Source organism: Chanodichthys erythropterus, chromosome 1, assembly GCF_024489055.1.
Source record: "Chanodichthys erythropterus isolate Z2021 chromosome 1, ASM2448905v1, whole genome shotgun sequence".
NCBI classification, from domain to species: Eukaryota; Metazoa; Chordata; class Actinopteri; order Cypriniformes; family Xenocyprididae; genus Chanodichthys; species Chanodichthys erythropterus.
Window position 1 is genome coordinate 22,856,530 of NC_090221.1, and position 24,745 is coordinate 22,881,274.

Consider the following 24,745-nt stretch of genomic DNA (forward strand, 5'->3'; position numbering starts at 1 on the left):
TTTTTAATATTATTTTAAGGTTTGGTAGAGTTAAATTAACTACTCCGCATTTTGTTCGCTTACCCCCTTTTGTCACCTCACGTACCCCAGTTTGAGAGACGCTGCTGTAAACTATAGGGAACAACAACTATTAAGCTATTTTAGTAGTTACATTAATCACAAATAGCATCTGCGTGACTTTCATGTTAACTAATAGAATTTATTTAAATGAATAAACAATTGGAGGATGCGGGCATCGATCCCGCTACCTCTCGCATGCTAAGCGAGCGCTCTACCATTTGAGCTAATCCCCCGTCTGGTAAAACTGTTGTCGGAAAGATATTTGTGCGACACCTGATAGCGTTTATATGGGTGTCACACTACAACAGTACCGGCGGAAGTGAGTAGAAACGAGCTGCGCGGCCTGCTTCGCATATGCGAAAATGTCGAGCGGGGTGGGAAGTAAGTGTTATTTTATTTCATAAACAGATTAACATTACTATCTGAAATCAAAGAACGTTGTAAACCGAATACTAAAGTATTTTATCCTATGTGAGTAGAGCATCTAAAGCTCTTAATAACGCTGGGGTGTGCGATATAGTTGTTGCGCTAGCTAGCTAACAAAGACGATCTATGTTTACATTGTCAACACACATTTCTCTCTACTCTTGAACAACATGCTATTTTTTACGTGCTCTATATGTAATTAAAATAATTTTCTTTGAATAAATGGTTCATGTTGTTTTAAATATGACACAAAGGTCACACTACATGAGTGATTAGCCTTTTTAATTTCAACATACATTTTTCCCAGACACTTTTGTTCTAAATTGAACTAACGTTACAGCTTTAAATGAAACTCATATTTTGAACACCTAACTGTCCCTGTAGAACACAAAATGCTGTCTCTGGGTCCGACTGAACCCTGGTCTATTCGGGAGAAACTCTGTCTCGCCTCCTCAGTGATGAGAAGCGGAGATCAGAACTGGTAAGAATAAATAATTAACACTCATGATCATAGAACTGTAAGAATGGAAGCATGTTAAATAATTCAGAGCTTTACCCCTTAACAGTGTCTGTATTGTGGCATTTCTTAATAAATTCCATTCGGCTTTCTTAATATATAGGACATTGTTGATTAACCTTAATAAAAAAAAAAAAAATTACAATTGTCTTATACTTTTAGAAATAATTGTGACAGTTATGTTAATTCTTACAATTAAGACGTAAAACAACAATTGGAGGATGCGGGCATCGATCCCGCTAACGTTACCTCTCGCATGCTAATCCCCCGTTAGGGGAAAATGAGTTGATAGCTGATGTCATTGGGGATTATATATATATATATATATATATATATATATATATATATATATATATATATATATATATATATATATATATATAATTATATATATATATATAATTAATTAAATATTTCTGAATTGGAATCACTTTAAAATAAATTACTGAAATTTTATCCTAGTAATTTCTAATAGTAAATTGTATACGACCATTTAGAAGTTAGTTTGTTTTATTATATAATTGTAATGCTAATTATATAATTGATAATATTTATGCTAATAAATTAACGGTGCAACATATTGCTGATATATATTTTTAACATATTAGTTTAAAATATGCAGTGTAGCTTATTGCATATTTTAATACTAGGAAATCAACTTTTTTATTACTTTGGGTTAAATAGTGTTTATTTTGCATAATGATTAGCTGATAAAATCTCAAACACATTTTTATTTTAAAGGGCCTTATTAATATAATTATTGCAATAGTAGCATTTCTAATAATTTAATGTATATGATCATTTCTAATTGAATTGATAATTTTTAATAATTAATAAATATCTAATTTCTAATGTTACTTTATCACAGATCATTTGTGGTTTCTGTGCAGTGAAATTTGCATGATGTATGTATAATGTATACATTAATTAATATAACCACAATAATAATATGTATACACACACAATGTGAACCACTTGTGAAAATGATTCTATTTTTGCTTTTATAATTTTCTTGATCTCCCCCCCCCCCCCCCCCCCCCCATTACTTATATATTATGATCATAATTTAAAGAGATTGAGATTTAAAAAATGTTCCAAATAGAATTTTCTGCTTGGAAAAAAAAAGTTCACATTGTCAGTGTCAAAGATTAGCTTATTTGATTATTAACCTGTACATTAATGAAAAATGTTAAATATTTCATTTTCACTTAACATTGATGTTGTTTTTGTTTTTCAAAATATTATAATGTTGTTTAGATTTTAAATCCCAGATTATTTTCAGTGTGGTGTTACACTTTGGGTACTTATTATGTTATTATTTAATATAATGTGTTACTGTTGAACATGTCTGATACACTGTTAAATTTTTGTCAGGGTGTCTGTAAGCAGAGCCATCAAGCCCTTCTCAGAGTCTGGACGACCCCCTGACTGGTTCTCCCAGAAGGTAATACTGACCGTGAGTGATTATATCAGTTTTAGTGATCTGCTGATTGAATTATGTTTAACATGTCAATATGACCTCTGCAGCATTGTGCCTCCCAATATTCTGAGCTGCTGGAAACCACAGAGGCCCCAAAGTAAGTGATTCTCTCTCTCTTTCTCAAAATATCTATGCTGAGCACCTTTATTAAATCTTGCCTTTGTTCTCGCAAAACACATGTTAAATTTTCTAGTCCCCAATTCATCTGCTCTGTGTATATAATGAAAAATATCAATCCGCAAAGAAGATGTACTTTATATTTGTTCATGGAAGGCAGTAAATATGTGGAGAAGCAGTTTGTCTTTTCATAGACTTCAGGATATTATTTTAGCCAGTTAGCCTGTTAGCCTGTTGTAGTATTATTATTAGCATAGCAACTGAAACATCTCATACACATCATTCACAAGTTCATTGGCAAATTTGACGTGCTCTCCTTGTAGACGTAAGAGGGGTGAGAAAGGGGAGGTGGTCGAGACCATTGAGGACGTGATTGTCCGTAGATTGACAGCAGAGAGAATCGAGGAGCTCAAGAGGCTGATCAAAGACACACAGGAGAAGTACAGGTTCGTCAGCACCGCCTTCTACCTCCCACTGTCTATATCTGCCACTCACATGTGATAAATGTTTTCTGTACCTTCAGGAAACTGAAGAAAGAGGTGGATTTAATCCAGGCAGGTCATATGGACACTAAACTAGAGGAGCTGTGGGCAGAGATAGAGCTGTAAGACAGTTCTGTACAGTTTTTTTTTTTTTTTTTGCTGTCATTTCTTGCTCTTTATTCTAAGAATTAGTCTTTAATTTTCCGAAATGTCTTCCAATATGATCTAGTTTCAACCACTCTTGTAGAGATTTAATTTAACAAATGTTGTCACATAGTTAACCCTCAGAGATATTAAAAATGACCAGAGCCCCATAATTGTATAAGAATTATTTTTATGAAATGAATGCACTCTATTTCATTTCAACAATATTTTGCAAAAATATTTGTTTATTTAATATTTTGTATTTAGAGAATGGTATAAAACAATATTCACCTCTAAATTTTGTACCACGTATATATATTAAGATATAAATATTTGTATTAGGTTTTGTATATTATGTATTTATACTAGAGAGATTGCACCGATGTATCGGCCGCTAATATTTATCTGCCGATTTTTGATCAATTTACAACCATCAACATATCGGCTATAGCAGGAAAAAGGCCGATATAACAAACCGATGGTTTATTAATTAACTGCGTGAAGGCACTGAGCTGTGTACTGTCTGTTGCATAATCCCAGTGCTGCTGTATGCGCTTTAATGTTAATCAAATAACAAAAGATCGCACACTATTCTTGACAAAATAACTTTTGTAACTTTCATAAGTGTAGCAGACCCCATCTGAATGATGGCACTAAACATCAATTAGTGCCGTTAAGTTTTTAACTGATGTTTAATTTCGTTTGCGTCACTCCCCCCCCCAAAAAAAATCAAAACTAAACAAAAATTAAACGCACTCTCTCTCCGTTGCATTATCATCAATATACAGCTAATTACACAGAACACGTATTACAACTAATGGTAAACAAAAATATACAGACCTTATGCCTTAATAAGCTGACTAAATGCACAGAATAACTCTGAAGAACTGCGTGCTCTCCAAACCCGTATCGCTCCGTAGACGAGAAAACCCATCATAAAAAGAATCCCGCCTTAGTAAAGGAGATAGTGCAGATCTTATACATATTTAAACTTAAACTTAATTTATACAAAAAATATTAATGTATACAAAAACAAATTAGAAGATTAATCATGAAAGTCTGTTACAATAAGGAAGGATTCATATACATGTATTTAATTTATACAGTGAAGAAAATGCAGTGTTATTTTACATTTGTTGATTTTGTTTCTGTATCTGAAAACTGCTAAACCTACCTAAAAAGCACTGTTTATTTCATGTTTCTTTGTTCTGTTGTATTTATGTAGGCCTGCTGAATGTTAAATGGATCTAAGCCATGTTCATTAGAAATTATTTGATGCAGCAATAATAAACTAGCTAGTATAATTAAATGCAGGTGTTTTTGAACTTTGCTGATTTAAAAAATTATCAAAATACTATTTTGATGACAAAATTTCAAATAAGAGAGCAAGTGACAAATCGATATCAGAATCGGCCAATAATTATTTTTTATAGGCCCCAAAAAATCCTATTGGTGCATCCCTAATTTATACATTATTATATTATAGATTATACATACATTAAATACATACATATTTATTTATTTATTTGGACGTTGTCAATGACTACCTTCTGTCAAAGTTTAGATTTTGTTTTTTTAAATGTTGATTTGAAGTTATGTTGATTTGCATTATGAATACAGTCAAACCTGAACACAGAGAAAGTAATTTGAAACCATATTCTAAATCAAACATCAAACTTCAATACAAATCTTCCATTGTGTGTGTTCTCATGCTTGTCAGAAAGAAGAAGCAGGACGAGGAGGAGGCGGAGCAGAAGAAGAGGGCAACTGAGGCAGCCTATCAGGGTGAGATTTGCGTTCACTCAGCACATTTAAAAGTTAATGCATCCACAAAAAAAGTTATTTTGAATTATATTAGTTTAGCAGTTCAACATATTGCTAATGTATTTTCAAATAATATTAGTTTTACATGCAGCTTATTGCAGATATATTACATTTTTAATACTTAGAAATTTCTGTTTTTATTACTTTGGGCTTATTGCTGCCAGTGAAATATTGTTTATTTTGTATAATGATTAACTTATTTTTATTTCTCTTTCTCTCCAGTTCGACAGGCAGCTAAAAACACACCAAAGAGAGTTCCCAGCGTGACGGTACGTTCTCCACCAGGTGCTAGCTCTCCCAGCATGGACGTCTCGCAGCCAGACACATCGCAGCCAATGACAGATGAATCCTGTGCAAGTCCCATGGTGAGTTCCTGCTTCTTTTTTATTAACTTAAAGCTGATTTTAAGAGATCAAAATTATGATTTCTCTGTCTAGGCTCAAGGAGTGACCATCTTCATGCCTGTGTCAGAGGTCATGGGTTCAGGGCCTAAAGAGTCAGGGTTGGGCACTCTGGTGGATGACTCCCCACAGAAAAAACACCTTGCCCCAAAAGCCACACCACCACCCTCCCCACTGCTGTCGGAATTGCTGAAGAAGGGCAGCCTCATCGCTGCCAGCTCTAGACTGGTGAGTGGGGGATACTGTAAAGCAGTCAAAGTTTAAACCTTTGGATTTTAGGGGCATGTCACAGCAACAGGATTTTGCTTGTGCCATGTCCCAGGCCCATTTTATATTTCTCAACCTTACTTGTGTCTAATTTATATGGTCTAATAAAGTCAAAAAAGACCCCCAGAAAGATTCCATGGTACTCAGCATACTTTAATGTTCAAAAAGAAAAGCTTCCTCCTCAGTCCAACCAGCCCATTTATACTAATAAACTTCAAACATTACCAGCTTTACATTGAGTATTTGGCATTTTGACAAGGGCATGGTTTTTTAACATTAGCCAGTAAATTTTTATAAAGTCTTTGGGGCCATTCACACAGAACATGCTATTTTAAAGTTTGGAACCACCAAGGCTACATTTATTTAATTAAAAATACAGTAAAAAACAGTAATATTGTGAAATATTATTACAATTTAAAATAACTGTGTACTATTTAAATATATTTGACAAAGTAATTTATTTCTGTGATCAAAGCTGAATTTTCAGCATCATTACTCCAGTCTTCAGTGTCACATGAACCTTCAGAAATCATTCTAATATGCTGATTTGCTGCTCAATAAACATTTATGATTATTTTCAATGTTGAAAACAGTTGTGTACTTTTTTTTTCAGGATTCCTTGATGAATAGAAAGTTCAAAAGAACAGCATTTATCTGAAATACAAAGCTTCTGTAGCATTATACACTACCGTTCAAAAGTTTGGAGTCAGTAAGAATTTTTATTTTTATTTTTTTGAAAAGAAATTAAAGAAATGAATACTTTTATTCAGCAAGGATGCATTAAATCAATCAAAAGTGGCAGTAAAGACATTTATAATGTTACAAAAGATTAGATTTCAGATAAACACTGTTCTTTTGAACTTTCTATTCATCACATAATCCTGAAAAAAAATATTGTACACAAATATTTTGTACAATTGTACACATTACATGTTTCTTGAGCAGCAGATCAGCATATTAGAATGATTTCTGAAGGATCATGTGACACTGAAGACAGGAGTAATGATGCTGAAAATTCAGCTTTGCCATCACAGGAATAAATTACTTTGTGAAATATATTCAAATAGATAGTTATTTTAAATTGTAATAATATTTAACAATATTACTGTTTTTACTGTATTTTTAATTAAATAAATGTAGCCTTGGTGAGCAGATGAAACTTCTTTTAAAAACATTAAAAATCTTAGTGGTTCCAAACTTATATATATATATATATTATATACACACACAATATACACATATATATGTATATATATGTGTGTGTGTGTGTGTGTTTGTATATATATGTGTGTATATATATGTATATGTACATACATACATACAGAGCTGGGGAGTAACGAAATGCATATAACGATGTTACGTATTTAAAATACACAATTTGAGTAACTGTACTTCGTTACAGTTACATTTTATATGGATGGTAATCAAATTACAGTTACTTTCAAAAAGTATTTTAGATTACCAAAGGGATTACTTCGAATTTTTATGTCATTTATTTAATTTAATAGGCTATTAACGTAAGCAAAAAATGGACGGGAAAACGGGGCATAATGCATTTCTCTAGTGGAAATTCAAAGACAGTTTTACTTATATAAACATGGAGGACGTACAGTAACATCACAGTGCAATGCAAGCTTTGTCTACCTGCAACAAAACTTCTATCGGCTTCAAAGGATTCAACGTCTAATCTGAAAAAGCATCTTGAGGTAGGCCTAAGCTGTTATTGGTCTTTGAAAATGTTATTTTCCTATTTACTCGTATGTTGAGCTTTATATGGTTATCATTAGCCTACGTTTAATATTTTTAAGAATTTATTAGGTCTTTGAAAAATAACACGAAATCCTCATAGAATTAACATCCACTTAAAGGTACAATTTGTGATATTTTTTTCCGCTAGAGGTCGCTAGAAGCCTATTCAAAACAAAGGCGTAGTTTGATGACGTAAAGTTTTAGAGTGGAAACTTGGGACATGTGGTCTCCATCTCAACGGACGGTGCAAAAGAATAGGGATTGGAGTCTGGAAGAACTCATGTTCGTGGATGCGATTATTAACGTTACTGTAGTATGAAGCAGAGCAGGACCGAGTGTTGTGGGAGCTGAACGAGGAGCTGGAGCGATTGATCAACACACGCCTCACGAGCAGCGGGACTTTTATTATGACACAGTCGCCGGCGCCGCTTCCGCTTTTCCGGTCATGAGTTTACGGGAGCTGTCCTTGTCGACAGAACCAGCGGCAGATGGTAAACAGTAATTATGTTCCATAAATAATTAACACAATCCACCATAAAACGTGCAAGAAGTAAATAAGGAACTGCTTGAAGCAAGCTAGTGGTTTGCTGGACGCTAGACTCTACTTCCGCATTTGTCCACGGCACTGTTGTCATGTGGTTTCTACGTCAGTAAAGGTGGTAACAAAGGTAACTGCGTCATTGACAGGCGACTGCACTGCCCCGTGTCACTGTTTAGAATGGGAATTTTCTCATGATTTACAAGTACCGGTAGTTGAAAACATTAGAGATATTGTTAGTAATCAGCTGGACAAAATATATAACACTAGCCTAGTGGTTTTTGGATATTTTACTGCAAAAATTTTACAAATTGTACCTTTAATCGCATGCGTTAAGTAATGTTTTATAAAGCCAATTTCTTTTTGTACTTTACAGACAAACTTTAAATCTTAATAATTCATTCCATATGTTTAGTTATATGGTGCGTACTCGAGTTCATGATCAAAAATAGAGATGCAGTAGGCTAGTCCACTCGTCAAAAATCCAAAGGTTTTATAGTTTTATTTTGATTTTATTCCGGGCTTGCAAACAAACAGCTTTGTAATAATTTCCTAAAATTTCAGGAAATATTTACTAAGCCTGTCAGCAGGACGTTAACACAGGCCCACGCTGAAAACGGACACAAAGAGGATAACGCACCATGCACAAGCTCACTGTTCGCGAACTATAGGAAGAATAATATAAATATTAAATAGTGGTTGGTATGAATGTATCTCTGAAGGGAACTGTAGTCAGAAAAGTCTTGATGGCTTTTCCGCGCAGCGCTGCTTTGTATTGGTAACCATGGAAACGCTATAACACTGCTGTTCCATAAGCTCCACCTACTGTCAAAGAGAGTCATTTCATGCAGGTGTCTTATGTAGCATAATTCAGACCAAGCTGTTTTTGCATTACACAATAATTTAAATGAAAAACAACTGATCATGCTCATGTTCATAATATCTTTGTTGGGATTGTGATAAATCCAGTGTTTGCCTCTAATATCAAAGAGCTACACATTTTTTTTTTAACAAATAAACAACAAATAAATTTGCTTTAAAGAAAATCTGCAACCAGTATCAGAATCGGCCAATGTGCTTCTATTGGCCATGAAAAATCAAAATAGGTGCATCACTAATAATGATTAAAAAATTTAAAGGATTATTTAAAAAAAAAAAAAAAATGAATATTTTTTTTCTCTGCTGTTTGTTGTTCATATGGTTAATATTAATGCAGCTATCAGTGCACTAAGGTTAAATATATAAACATATTTAAATATAAACATATTTATATTAGGGATAGTTCACACAAAATTATCATATTTTTTTCCAGACCTGTAAAATGTGGTGGTGGAGAGATGCAAAAAACTGTAGGTGAGTCAGCTTTGAATATAGGCCTTCTCTGGAGATTATTGGGTAGTTCATTTAATTTTCTTTATAAACATTCTAAATGTTACAAATAAACTTTGTTAATAAAACAATTTAAACCACTGTGTCATCTTGACTCTATACACCTATAAAACAACCTATATTATTAACAATATTTTATTATTTAATATTTTGTAATCCCTCTGATGCACATCTTTACAAATATAAAAATATAATTAAATAATGATATATCAATAGTAATTATATATGGATGTGATGTTAAAAGAAACAAATATTTTCTTAATTTAAGATTTTGAAATTCTTTACCAACACATAGTTTGTCTAATAAATTGCAGATATACAACTGATGTTAAAAATAGAATTTAGTGGAAAATTTTTAATTACAGGTTGTAAACTTAAAACAGAACATCAAGTTAATATGGTTCTTTGTGTTAAGTATTTCAAAGTATTCCAAAGTATTTAGATTAAGTTACTAAACTTGAGTAATGTAACGAAATACGTTACAGATTACTTTTTAAAGCATGTATTTTGTAATCTGTAGTGAAATACATTCTAAAAGTAACCTTCCCAACCCTGTGTGTAATATATATATATATATATATATATATAATATAGCTATGGAAAAAATTAAGAGACCACTTAACATTGATTTCTGAACTTGGAGTGGTCTCTTAATTTTTTCCATAGCTGTATGTATGTATGTATGTATGTATGTATGTATATATATATATATATATATATATATATATATATATATATATATATATATATAATGCAGTCTAACATATGCTAGACTGACTTATTTGACCATTGCATCTTGCGTCTTTTGTTGTGGCACATGAGCATCATGTTTTTTGCAATGCTGTGTAAAGTTAAAGGTACAATGTGTCAATTTTAGGAGGATCTATTGACAGAAATGCTATATAATATACATAACTATGTTTTCAGTGGTATATAAAGACCTTACATAATGAACCGTTATGTTTTTATTACCTTAGAATGAGCCATTTCTATCTACATACACCGCAGGTCCCCTTACATTTTAAGTCACCATTTTGCGCCAGCATGTTTCTACAGTAGCCCTAAACAGACAAACTGCTCTACTACTTTGCTTGACTAGCTACTCTCTGCTATCTCAGACGATGATATTTTTGTCCTGTGTTGGCCACCGTAGATTCTCTATATTGCAATTCGCAAACTCACCACTAGATGCTACTAAAATTTACCTGAATTACCCCTTTAATACAGTGAGGGGGTGGAAACTGTCACGTACAACCAGTTTTATTTTAGCATTATTCATATACTATTGTAGTTTTTATTTTGAATTAGATGTTTTTCTTTAATCTCAGTTTTCATTTTAGTTTAATTTTTAGTAATTGTTACGTGCTTTCATAATTTTTATTAGGTTTTTGGGAAAAAAAAGACTGTTCTATTTAGTAGTCTACTTAGTTTTATCTAGTACAGTGCTTCCCAAACTGTGGGCCGCGGCCCCCCGGTGGGCCGTAGCGGTATTGCAGGGGGGCCGTGGATAGGCTAAATCAAGATATTAAAATAATTTAAAAAATTAAAATATTCTAATTGTTCTGAAATGTGATTTCTTCCCTCCTTATTACACAAACATAAAACATATAAAAACATTATTTTTTCACATTGTAGCGAGGTGAGATACATTACTTATTTTCAAACTGACGTCAGTTGCTTAGCAGGAATTCACAGTTGGTCAATTCAATAATGCCACGGTGGAGCAGAGGATGACAATAACCCAATAACAGACCTAACTGCACTTCAAGTAAATGTAAAACTAGTAAGTAGCTACAGCGAGGAGTACATGTATCCTGTATGAACCTGAAAAGTTCATTTGCAAAAACCGATAAACGCCATTTTAAAATAAATAAATAACTGACTGCTGTGCGTGTGCATTATTCTCCACATAGACTTATAGCACGTTCTGAACTCAAAATCCGTTTTGTCAAAAAGCCGGTATTTTAGTCAAAGCTGACTAAAAGTGATCGAGGATTTATAATTTCGACTCCTGCAAGTCCTTGTACACCTTACACGACTTTTACATGCTGAACCCTTGTTTGTCCTTTTGCGTTTGTGTATGTGTGCGCGCGCGTGTATGCAGAAGTGCGTGGGTGCGTGTGTGTATCATAGACAGTAAAAGAAATGGACACAGCGACCCCATTGGAACTCAATTGAGTCAAGTGAAGCCCATTTTTAGCGATTTTTAGCACTTCCCTTTCTGACGCGCAGACTCACACTAAGCTTGATGACGTCAGCAACCTGTCTGACAGATGTAAATCTTCTAGTAGCTGTGCGTGCAAACTGCCATCGTTAATCTTGCAGAGGCGGCGAGCTTGAGCGGGGAGTTCTTTGGCGTGAGTGAGCAGGAGTAAGTATTCTGATTAATTATTTTGTATAGTTTTTTAAAATGTAACGCCAGTACGCCATATTAAGATAATCTCCCCGATTGCCTGCGAGCTTCTCCTCCTGTCTGTACGGTAATTTCTCTACTGTGTGACAGAGAGTCGAGTGGTTATGACGCAATCGTTAGCTTATTTTTACAAAAACTGTTTCTACGGGGCCATAATGTAACATAGTAGGTAATGGAGCCCTTTATACATTGTCGTGTATCTTTGGAAATAAATAATGGACAAATGGAGTCTTTAAACGCCTCAGATGTAAAGTTATTCACTGTCAAAGTGTTGCCAAAATGAATGGGAGTCAATGGGGATGCTAACGCAAGTGAAGTTCTGCTACAAGATGGCGGCACCCGGCCGACTTCAACTTCCGGTCGACTTCCTTGGGCACTGGTGTGTATGTGTGCCGATGTTAGCGTGTTTGTGTGCACGTGTGTTTGAGTGCGTTTTAAATTACTTGGTTTTGTTTAACTCTGAAACATGAAATGTGGAGTTGCTTTTGCCAAAAAAAGACTGTTGGAGTTATCTGCTTTTGCTAAAACTTTTAATTTTTTTTTATTTTTTATACATACTTTTAATTTTGTAAGTTACCTGTATTTTTTGGAGTTATTACTTAATCAAAACAACCCAACTGCAGTTTGATTGATAAAAAACATGATTTGTGAGAATTCATAAAAAACGGAGTTATCTGTTTTTGCAAATGAACTCTTCAAATATATTTGTAAAGAATGTTTAAGTCATCTTTCACAGGAATATAAAAATATTACATTTTATGGTAGTTTCTTACAAACTGAAAAAGAAATTCTTACAAACTGGTTAATAAATGTTGATAATTTTGTGCAAAGAGACTTTATGAAATATATCTAATATATATATATATATATATATATATATATATATATATATATATATACACATACACATACACATATATATATATATATATATATATATATATATATATATATATATATATATATATATATATATATACACATACACATATATATATACACTACTGATCTATATATTTGTTTATAATGGGCGGGGCGGGGGGTTGGGGGGGTGGGGGGTCATGGAGCTTTTGCTATGTTTTGGGGGGGGCCTTACCACTCTGAAGTTTGGGAAGCTCTGATCTAGTAGTTTTATTGCTTCAAGCTTATTTCAGTTATTTGCCAAGACATAATTTCTAGCTTTTCATTTTATTTCATTTTTATTCATTTTATAGCTTTTTTTGTTTTGGCTTTATTTCAAGTAACTTTTTTTTATAGTTTTAGTTAATGTTTTTAATAATTTCATATTAACCCTTATGACAAACTGTGAAACCCTGACTGACATTAAAAGTGGAGAATGTGTCTGTAAATTTTGTTAATGGTTTGTCATATTGTTCTGTGTGTTGGTCTGTCGGGCAGGTGGTTGAAGGCGATGTGGCCACAGGTTTGAGTAACGGATCTCATGGAGTTGAGCTTCACACCTCTGCAACTGCTCTGCCTGTTAATCAAGACATCACAGCAGGTAAACACAAACACATACTTCTATCTGCTTGCCTTAAATGTGCATTTTAAATGTCTATCCTCAACGTTAAACATTTTTTGTGTCAGTGAACAAACTGAATTTTAAGTTATGGTGTTTGTTGTGGTTTTTATTTATTTTAGTGCTATTCATTCACACTGATTATGCATCCTGCATGCAACGTTTAGAGTTCACACCCGCTGTACTGCATTATTACCATGTAGTTTAAAGTAATGTGAAATTAGCTTTGGCTTTAGTGTGTGTGTTTGTAGCACTATATGTGTGTGTCTCTGTGTCAGATGCTCCTACATTATCTCGTCTGTTGGAGAGCTCCACCCCAGCGCAGCAACCTGTCAGTGCTGATCCCCCTAAGCCCCCCACAGTGGTCCCCCCAGCCCTGGACCACCTTTCTGTGCCCAGAACAGGTCTCTGATCTCTCTGATTTCCTCTCTTCAACACTCTCTCTTTAGGATGATCAGTCTGTTTTTGCTCAGGCAGTCGGTTTCCTGTTTGTGTCATGTAATTTCATCCTATCATCCTCATCCAATCACAGATCTCTCAGACTGCATTGACAGTACTGGAGTTTTCTGATTTATATTCTAGAATAACAAGAAATAAAGCAAATTTGTTCTAGAACTGCAGGTCTAATATAGAACTTCAGAAGTATTTTTATATAGAAGATTTTCATACATTTATTTTTGAACTCCAGGTGTACACTACCATTCAAAAGTTCACAAAATGTTCACCATAGCCCTATTGAGACGGGACTAGTTTTCATGGAAGATGTTAGAGAAATAACATCTTCTATGATGTACAGGCATACTTTGTGATTGTAATCCTGTCTGAATCTGTCTCATCTGTGTTTTTCTCCCACATCAGTAAACATTTCAGGGCAAATTACTGACTGTTTTTTCGGCAAAACTCCAAAATGCGAATGTCTGTGATTGCCGATAATGTATTATACTAACACTTCTCTTCGTTTTTTTTCACCTACCTGAGATACCATTTTTTGCACACCATTTTTTGGGGGTTTTTCACATGCTTTCATTTAATTTTAATATGAATGGTAAAGAATAAAAATTATAAAATTAATAAATGGAGCCAAATCGCAGAAACTGTGAAGACTGCCCATTTTAAAATCAGTGGCAGGTAAGATGTGTGTCAAGATGTCTCTGCTCACTAATGTGGGTTTATTATAAACAGCCACTTCTAATGCTTATATCAACAAGTTATTCATTAAAAAACATATACAGTATGTCATATGTGATGCACTCAAGCACAGCAGATGATCTTCTGTAACGCGCACTTTAGAGCTGCATGATTAATCGTTAAAAGATTGCAATCTCGATTCGAACACTCATGGGATCTTATTCCTAAATGACAGTCATTGGGGAAAATTCAGATCTGTGTTGCTGCTGCCACTGACCCAGAGAGAGCAGTAGTCATGTTAAGGTATGAAACAGCTTCACAAACTCAACCACACAGAACCATTATTTCTGTCTTGCAGTAATTCAAATATCGAAGTACTGAAATAAAAGTTTTTTGTTCGGATGTAAACACAGATATCAATGGAAGCGATCAAAATAGAGCAAATCACTTTTTGAATAATGATTGTATCAATTACAACGTGACACCACTAGGTGGCGACAAGTAACTTGTAACTAAAAACTTACTGTCATTGAATTATTCATTCAAGAGACTCGTTCAAAAACGTTGATTCATCCAGTAATGAAAAGTTTTAATGAGTGAGTGAATCATTGAATCATTCATTCAAACCCATTTTTTTGCATAATTCATTCAAATTAATTAAACATAATTAAAACATAGACTGCAGCAATTAACATTTTGTCAGAACATCTACTAAAATAAATTAATTTATTCAATTGTCTGTTAATAACCATGGGAGAATCGTGATCTCAACAAAAAAAAAATGTGATTCTCTGTTCATCCAGAATCTAGAAAACACAATTTTCCACCTCTGTAGTAAACACGGAGATGTTAGTCCCTACCCAAATTGGTGAAAATTAAATCACAGATGTGGAGTGATAAGAATTGTTACTCAAACATTGATTAGAAAGCTAGTCCTGTCCGAACAGGCATTAAGGCTGCATTTATTTGATCAAAAATACATTAAACAGTGACATTGGTAAATATTATTACAATTTAAAATAGCCATTTTTCTTTCTTTCTTATGTGTGTGGATTCTTTGATGAATAAAAAGTTCAAAAGAACAGCATTTATTTGAAATAAAAATCTTTTGTGATATTATAAATGACTTTTGATCCATTTAATGTGTCCTTGCTGAATAAAAATATTAATTTCTTTCAAAACAAAAAAAAAGTTTTTTGTCCCCAAAGGCCAAATTCAGCCTTTAAAAACATTGCTGTGGTTTTTCACTGAAGAGTAGTAATCACTTCTTCAGAACACTCCATGAACGAGATGAACCATAGTAAAAGTAAGCATTGTGTTTGTTGGCATGTGTAGGAGCTGCAGCTGTTGCTGAAGGTTCTGGAGCAGAGGCGGTAATGGCAGGTTCGTCCACACCAGCAGAGGTGAAGGGGAAAGAGGCAGAGCTGGTGGAGGAGGACACAGTGGTGTCAGTGTCATACATGGCCCATGAACTGGACCTGGAGACTGTGGGAGACATCATTGCAATCATAGAGGAGAAGGTATGCACACACAAAAACATACAACCATTTTCAGCAAATATATTATGTAGTTCTACTGGGAGAGCAAGAGCATGAGACTAGCAGTCTTATTTCTTATTTATACACTATTATAGTATTTTTTTTTTTAAATTATTACTAGCTTTTTATATATATATATATATATATATATATATATTTTTTTTTTTTTCAGTTTTAATTTTAGTTTAAAAATTTAGTAATTTTGTTTTGTGCTTTTGTCATTTTTATTAGTTTTTGGTGTTTCTTTTTTATATTTCTATTTTCTTTGAGTTATATTTATTTCAGTTTAGTCATTAGTACTTCATCTTATTTTATTTCAGTTAAGTTTTTTTTAAGTTAAAATTTAATCTAAAATGTATATATTATTTCAACTTTATTTCAATTAAGGACAATGATTTTTAATAGTTTAGTTTTAATTAACAGTAACAGCAATGGACGTAATCAATGCTAAGGTCATGGGTTCAATTCCCAGGGAACACAAACCATCTCCTTTATGGTTAACAATGTCAAATGCAGAATGTGTAGAAACAAAATGTGACTACTAATACTTACTATGTTTCATTAAAAACATAGTAAATGAGTGTAAATGTATCAGTGTAATGAGTAAAACAACAAAAACAATGCAAAAGTGACATGCTGTGTTTTAGAATGTTATTTTTAGTTTTTAAATTTATAAATGTAACACAAATTACAAGAGGTCTCCAACCCACCGAATGCTTTCATGGTTCCCTTCATTTTATTTTAATAAACTCTTCAAAAAGCTCTTCCTTTCTATTGACAAATCTGAAACAAAGTAATCAAATACCTCTGTCTCAGGTGGACGACCCTGTGGAGGCTCTGGACGCAGCTGCAGTGGAGGCAGCTCTCTCTCTCTGTGAGGACCCTGCGGTCGGAGGCCACCCCCTCACCAGCCCCTGGGAGTCACAGACTTTTAAGGAAGCTGAACCAGAGCCCATAGCCCAGCAGAGTGCCTCCTCAGCAGTCACGCAGAGTGACCCTGACCCTGCGAGTGTTCAGGAAGAAATGGACATTCTGGTAGAGGAGGCTACAGAAACTGAAGCGGTTGACGAAGTGACAGGGGAAGCTGTGGCACCCGTCGCCCCTGACGCTGGGCAGAGCCAGGACTCTGAGGTTAAGACTGAGGGGGAGAGGGAAGCAGAGGGAGAAGGTGGGATGGAGGAAACACAGCAGGAGAACAGAACCCCAATTCCAGCTGTGAAGTGTGAGGGAGAGGACTGGGTTCAGCCAGAGACCGTGTCGCCCTGTCTGGACTCTGAGGACAGCTCAGCATCGGCGAAAGACACAAAGGTATCAGCAAAGCAGCAGCAAATTTAATATTTTGTTTTCATTTACAGTTCCTTTCAAAAGTTTGGGATCAGCAAGATTTCTTGTTACTTTTATTCAGGAAGTACGCATAGATTTTTTTTTTTTTTTCAAACCCATATTTTTTCTTTTGTGGAACACAAAATAAGATGTTTTGAAAATTTAACAGTACATTAGCAACATGCTAACAAAACATTTAGAAAGACAATTCACAAATATCACTAAAAATATCATGTTATCATGTCAGTTATTATTGCTCCATCTGCCATTTTTCGCTATTGTTCTTGCTTGCTTACCTAGTCTGATGATTCAGCTGTGCACATCCAGACGTTCTGCCCTTGTCTAATGCCTTGAACATGGGCTGGCATATGCAAATATTGGGGGTGTACACCCCGTCTGTTATGTAACAGTTGGTGTTATGTTGAGATTCGCCTGTTCTTCCGAGGTCTTTTAAACAAATTAGATTTATATTAGAAGGAGGAAACAATGGAGTTTGAAACTCAGTGTATGTCTTTTCCATGTACTGAACTCTTGTTATTCAACTATGCCAATATAAATTCAATATTTAATTCTAGGGCACCTTTAAGAAAATAATTCTGGGGCAGAAAAACAAGAGTAGCTATATGGACTAATGTGATTGATTGTTAAACTTTAAAAAGGCTATGATTTAATTAAATGTGTGCACTGCATGTTTCAAAGTAAATACTCAGTGCTGCTGTGCATTCTACAGGCTCATGGTTTCAAAGCAGTTTGCAATCAAATCAAATACCACAGATTTATGCCAAGCAATTGCTAATGATCTACTGTTGATGAATTATAACATTATTTACTTTGTGGTGTTTATATCACTTGCAAACTCATTGCTTTTCAGAGAAATTTGACATTCTAATAAGCACAGGTGCTTTCCATACGGGGTTACTAGGGTAGCCATTATATTTCTGCTGTTCCATAAGCACCACCTAAGTCTACTGTAAATTACTTCAGATTTTAGCATCAGCTTAAAGCATAAACAACAGGAAGCATCTTTTCCTAAAAAGTAAATGGGCACAGACACTGTTGACATCAAAAATGACAAAACACACCATAAAATTGGTTTATACAAAACATGCATTATATTTCAAGTCTTATGAAGTCATTTGATAGCTTTATTTTACCATATCAACCCGAGTGCGAGTCTGATGATGAATCATTGGAAGAACTAGTTATTCAATCCTCCATCGCAAGGATGACTTAGCAGGACATTTTTCAGTGATACACTACTTAGTTTGTCGTAACGGTAATTCCTCACCATCCGCATTAACAAGTGTATGTCCAACAATGTGTACATTTCTAATTTATTGCGGTGCACATGTGGGAACTTTATCATTAACAATATCAATAACAGCGCATACGTTAGCTGAGCACTAATGTGAATGACTGATGTAACATTAAAGTTTGTAAAACAAATCTTCCTCCATCCTTTATCACAATTCAAAGTAAATACAACAGACAATCTGCATTAATGGACACAATTTTAAGTAATAGCGGTGGCCCACAGCTGATTAGCAGAAGTATTTCAGCAAGCCATTTGTAACGTGAGTTAGCTGGAGACCTACACAATATAAAACAAAACTATGTATTTTGATTATTAATTATACTTGCAGGTTGTGATTCTGAGGAGTAAGTTGGTCCAAATAAACCAACTTCCAAATAAAGTACTCTCCCATCTTTAATGGATAAGCATTTTGTAAATACCATTTAGACCTCATAGAAATTTGAGAAGAAGTTGTTAAAAGGTTATACTCCTGTTGTATCACTGTGGTAATTTTAACCACTGACTCTTCACATCCTCATCCTTTGGAAGTGTTTACAAAGAGAATTTACTTTTGCAGAGCAGAAAACCGCATCTTCTTGACATGTACACAACACGGACCAGCTGCAGTGTTTGAGAGCGAAGTCAAAGTAGACATTGTTCATGGGCTACCAATGAAGACCATAGGTGGGCATTATGCAAATGTGTTACCGCATTACGTATGCAGGTCACAGAAGTGAGACTTTCAACGACTCATTTAGGCAGTTCAGAGTCGATTCTTTTCTTTTTTGGGGAGACAGTAACTTTTATTTATCGTGCACTTTCGGCTTTACAACTTTGCAGATCGTTTACATTCACAGACAGCTATATTACACACTGCAATGAAACGTAATATTCAAAAAAGTATAATGGGGACACTTTAAAAGAAATGGTGAATCGCATTGTGCTGATGATTATGTCTGCAGTTGATTTTTCTCTTTCACATGCTGTAGGAGGTTAAGGAAGAAGATGGAGGCAGTGAGGTGGATGTGGATGAAGGGATGGAGATGAAAGAGTGTGGCGACGGGGACGGAGAGGGGCCATATCTCTCAGAGGTTGATCCTCCTGCCAGTGAGAGTGAGGATGGATACGGCAGTCACTCTCAGCGCTATACTACTGCAGACTCCACCGCCAGCAGCCCTGCCTCATCACAGTTGTGAGTACATGCTTGTGTGATAGCATACATTACATTTTTTTTTTTTTTATCCTTCATCTGTCTTTAACAATTTCTGTCTCTCAGCTCAATGTGTAGTGAAGATCAAGAGGCCTTGCAGGCTCAGAAGATCTGGAAGAAAGCCATCATGCTGGTGTGGCGGGCAGCAGCTAATCACAGGTAAGCTTGCAATTCATACTTATCACAGCTGCTGTTTTATTATGAGAACTGATAGAAATGTGTTTGTGTAGTATGTGTGTATCATTTATTGTTTTGTATTTCAGGTATGCAAGTGTGTTTCTGCAGCCTGTGTCTGATGACATCGCCCCTGGTTATCACAGCATTGTACACAGGTACCAAGCTTAGACTCCTTTAAATATAAGAATATCTTATCCTTTTAATTATGTAGAATTTTCATGATGCAGGGAATCGTGGAATCCAGTCATAAAATTGGAATTTACAGCATAACATTGAATGTCACAGAATGTGGCAAAATGTATATGAATTAATCAAAAGTATGTCTGTACAATTAATTAATTTGCACTATGGATGAGTGTCTGTGAATATTAATACATACTATATGTATTAAATCATAAATCCAGAAAAATTAAAAACATTTCATAGAGCCCCATCATTGTAAAAATGTTAAGAAATTATTAAATTGTAATTTTTTTTATGAATTAACTTGATTAGACATGCTTTTGATTATTTAAATTTATTTAAACCATTAAAATGGAATCCAGAAAAAAATAAAATGGAAAACATGGAAATTGAGAAAAATAAAATGGAATTTGGGAAATAATTAAATAAAACAGATTTCATAATGGAATCCAGAATAATTAAAAATGCAGTCTGTAACTTTTTTTTGGGTTAAAAATGATCCAAAATCAGTTTTTGAGCAAGTACATAACCAGCCAGTGTTCAAAACTATCTCCTTACTAGGAGAGTCCCTAGAGTCCCAGCTAGTAAGGCATGTATATGGCATGCAAGGATGCTACAGGCGGCAGATCATTTATAGCCTTTTCTCACAGCAGCTGCAATAATTAAACTTTTTATTTTGATGGCAGATTGTAATCCAGAAAGGGCCAAAATGACAATCATGAGTGAAAACTGGAGATTCACCCGTAGTCTTCGGACTGCGGTCAGAGTGGCTACTGAAATTGAAATCTACAAGTAACGCTAATATACACTAAATACACATAGTCACGCAATGCTGATGTTGTTAACAATAATTTGCATGGTTTGACATAATCCGAGCTAAGCGATTGTTAGATTTAATCACCATTAGCAGTGCGATTTATTGTTATTCTTTTTTTTTTATGTTTGTCAGAACAAAAATGGCAGCTTGTTCAGATTTTTCAGATTCAGACATTTTCTGGTAAAAATTCTTATTTTGGTCATACTTCTAAGACGTAGAATCTGTGATTCTGAAGTACAGTATCCTCACCGATGTGGTGACTGACAGCAAACATTACATTTATCTGCACTGAGGAGCCGTGCCAAAGCACAACCCACATAAAGATGATAATTCCGCAAATAACTGCAATTGCAGGTTTTAAACAGAGATGGCGACAAAGAGGCAAAACTCGGACAGCAGCTTTAAAATGGATAAAAATGCAGTCAGGAAAAATAAAGCAGAAAATTTGGGAGAAATTGGGGAATTTGGGGGAAAAATAACATGCATTTCTTAGGGCCCTAAGTTAGGAGTTTCTCTAGTGGTTAATAATGTTTCTGTCTTTCCTGAAAACTCTGCCTCCTCAGACCAATGGACCTGTCAGCCATCAAGAAGAACATTGAGTCTGGGCAGATCCGTACAACAGCAGAGTTCCAGCGTGACATCATGCTGATGTTCCAGAACGCGGTGATGTATAACAGCTCAGATCATGATGTCTACCACATGGCCCTGGAGATGCAGAGGGATGTTCTGGAGCAGATCCAGCAGTTCTTGGCCACTCAGCTAATCATGCAAACGTCAGAATCGGGCATCAGCACCAAGAGTCTGCGTGGAAGGGAAGCCAACCGCAAACAAGACCCCAATGAGAAGGTTAGAGACACACATGGATAGTCATACACACACACACACACGCAAACACACACACACATGCAAACCATGAGTGGAAACAAGATGCTGTGGAGAAGGTTTGAAGAATATCAACACACAAACACACAGTGAGCACTATGTGGAGACGCATCAATCACACAATGCTTTCAGCACTAATTATTTGGCCAGTGACATTTAATCGTTTTTCAACAGCTTGACAAACTCTTATTGATGTATTTTCTATTTCGTTTGTCATTGGTTCGTTAGTACATGAAAGGAACAGGTCCGTGTCAGTATAGCTGGTCATTTCATGATATAAAAAATTAGAGCAGATCTCTCCAAAAGAGAGCTCAATGAAGCAGGAAGACCATTAGAGGATCTTTAAGACTGTTATTTCAGTATGATTTATATATACTATATACTTATTAATATTATAAATAGGCTTTTATTTTTATATTTTCAGTTTTTATTTTAATTTTAGTTTGTTTTAGTTATTTTGTTATGTGCTTTTGTCATTTTCATATGTTTTACTTTTATTAAACATTTTTATTTAGCTTTATTTTTATTTCACTTATTTTTTAAGTTGCCATGTTTATCTAATATTTATATTTATATTTTATTCAAGCTTTATTTCAATTCTTGAAAGTTATTTTTAATCATTTTTGTTTTAGTATCACTAGACTACTAAGTAAAAAGCATGTGCAGTTATGAAGTAAAATAGCATCTCTTGAACAAATCAAGATCCTTGATCCTTTTCCAGGATATAGACTGGGATTTTTTTTTTTTTTTTTTTTTTTTTTTAGAGAGCAAGGCTAGAAGCTTCAAACGTCTCAAGGACAGGACATCAAAGTACATCAAAGAGTCTGTGGACATCTGAAGTGAAGTGTTGTGGACAGTGAAACGGTTTAGGAAGAGCGACAGTCAAAGAAAGGAAAGGGAAAAACAGCTTCCTGTGCACCACAGCATGGAACTTTATCTGTGGGATTGGCTCTTATTTCTGTATCTGTTGAAGCAGCATGAATTCAACAGTTTCCTGAAAACATCATTTTGGATAAAACCATATGCCTCCAACTATCGGCTGACAATTGGCACTTAGCAGCCAGTTCCTGCAACTTGACCTGATTTCAGTCCAGCTGAGAAAGAATGAGGAAACACAAACTGAAGCATCATCAGGAAATATAACTCATAATGTCTTTAGGCTGCAGACTTAATGGCCGTCAGTACACTCAAAATGGATTTGCGACCACAAACTGCACATGACGTTGTAATACTCACAGGTAATCTGCACAAATTGATTTTCTGACTCTTGCGCTCAAATTGTCGTTTCAGCACTTCCCTGAGCTAAGTTTTAAAATCCCAAATGCTGAAATGCAGGAAAAAGTGTCACTGTCCAAATAGTTTCTGTGTAAACTTGAAACCTTGTATGGTGAATCTCACAAAACCTGTCAAAAACTTGTTCGGTTTATATTTTACCCCAAAATGAGAAGAATGAAATTAGAACCAGATGTTTAATTGTCATGAAAATGACTTTTTCCAGTTTCTTTGTCAAATATAGTTCAGAAAGACATTTTTTTTTACATTTTGTTTAATGGTTGACATTTTTGTTTGTTTTTTGTTTTTCACATTTACACTCCATACCACATAATGACAGTGTAAGAACCAGATCTGTGATAAGAAAAAAACTGAAAAGTTGTAAAATTAAGTCTGAATACTTTCTGAATGTGCTGTACCTTTGATTTTGGGCTGAAATGTAGCCGGATATGTTTTTGTGAGATTTATCCAGAAGCAATTTGGTTTCCACACACTCCACATAGATGAAACCCTTTTTGGTAGGACCCAAAAAACAGACTTTTTGTCCCTTACACTCACTCACACACTCACACACACGCACACGAACTGCTGAAGCCCCTGACAGTAAGGTTAGCGTTACTTGCACTAACACACAGTCTCGTATGTAGACCCTGAGTCCTGCACACAAAGACCCTCATTTAGAGCCAGAACCACCAGCCAGAAGAAAAAGGAACAACTCCAGACAAGACACTAATGAGAAGGTCAGTGATGTACACACACACAAGCACGCACTCACAGGTGAGAATTAAGGGCACTGCAGGTGAGATGACTACTGCACTACTAACCCATGCAAAAACACACAATGAGTCGATGACACATGAGTTTCTCTTCCAGGTTTTTCACACAGCACTGTATTTGTGGCTTTTCTGTTGTTCTGTAAAAGACTGAATCTATGGTTCTATTTGTCCGTCTGTCTGTCTATCTATCTGTATATACACTACCGGTCTAAAGTTTGTAATAATTAAACATGCTTTTGAAAGAACAAGGCTGCATTTATTTATCAAAAATACAGTAAAACAGTAATATTATTACAATTTAAAATAACTGCTTTCTATTGTAATAAATATTATTTTTTATCAATGCTGAAAACAGTTGTGCTGCTTTATATTTTTTTGGATCCTTTGGATTCTTTGATGAACATAAAGTTTGAAATAGAACATAAAGTTTGGAGCATTATTATAAATGTCTTTACTTTTGTTAATTTCTTTAAAAAAAAAAATCTTACTGACCCCAAACTTTTGAACGATAGTGTATATTATCATTTTGTGTGTGATTATTGTGAAAATGTAAACAATTTATTTGTGTATGTTGTGTAAGGGTTGGGTTAAACAGCCTTTTGGTGTCTTCTGTTGTTGAATCTTCTCCATTTTTATTTTTCAACACACACCAGACCAAAGTTAAGTGAAAGTTTTTTTTGTTTTGTTTTTTTGCATGGTTTTGTTCAGTGATGCTTTCACACTGAGCTGTGTGATTGAGATCATTCAAATGACTGGACACTCATTTCATCACCATCTTTTTGAGTTTATGTTGGAGAGCTGCAGTCGTCATGGAAACAG

At 34.7% G+C, this 24,745-nt stretch overlaps 1 protein-coding gene and 1 non-coding gene across 7 annotated transcripts in view; one reads left to right on the top strand and one right to left on the bottom strand.

Annotated features, from left to right (window-relative positions):
• Positions 1-220: 220 nt before the first annotated feature.
• Positions 221-293, bottom strand: trnaa-agc (transfer RNA alanine (anticodon AGC)). The gene has a single exon. It is a non-coding gene; the product is annotated as a tRNA-Ala (tRNA).
• Positions 294-362: 69 nt separating this feature from the next.
• brd8b (bromodomain containing 8b) overlaps positions 363-24,745 on the top strand; it is a 28,462-nt gene continuing 4,079 nt past the window's right edge. For 2 of the 6 annotated variants that reach the window (XM_067390660.1, XM_067390629.1), the window contains exons 1-18: positions 363-441; positions 871-967; positions 2,378-2,447; positions 2,531-2,580; positions 2,924-3,046; positions 3,124-3,204; positions 4,947-5,011; positions 5,273-5,415; positions 5,488-5,679; positions 13,206-13,308; positions 13,605-13,730; positions 15,790-15,974; positions 16,809-17,300; positions 19,599-19,801; positions 19,886-19,978; positions 20,083-20,151; positions 21,560-21,842; positions 23,798-23,890. In XM_067390660.1, coding sequence (XP_067246761.1) covers positions 423-441; positions 871-967; positions 2,378-2,447; positions 2,531-2,580; positions 2,924-3,046; positions 3,124-3,204; positions 4,947-5,011; positions 5,273-5,415; positions 5,488-5,679; positions 13,206-13,308; positions 13,605-13,730; positions 15,790-15,974; positions 16,809-17,300; positions 19,599-19,801; positions 19,886-19,978; positions 20,083-20,151; positions 21,560-21,842; positions 23,798-23,890 — 2,487 coding nt within the window. In that variant the 5' untranslated portion in view covers positions 363-422. Of the gene's footprint in view, positions 442-870; positions 968-2,377; positions 2,448-2,530; positions 2,581-2,923; positions 3,047-3,123; positions 3,205-4,946; positions 5,012-5,272; positions 5,416-5,487; positions 5,680-13,205; positions 13,309-13,604; positions 13,731-15,789; positions 15,975-16,808; positions 17,301-19,598; positions 19,802-19,885; positions 19,979-20,082; positions 20,152-21,559; positions 21,843-22,642; positions 23,117-23,797; positions 23,892-24,745 lie in introns of those variants that run through there. The other 4 variants (XR_010895542.1, XR_010895543.1, XM_067390651.1 and 1 more) reach the window with 4 other exon arrangements.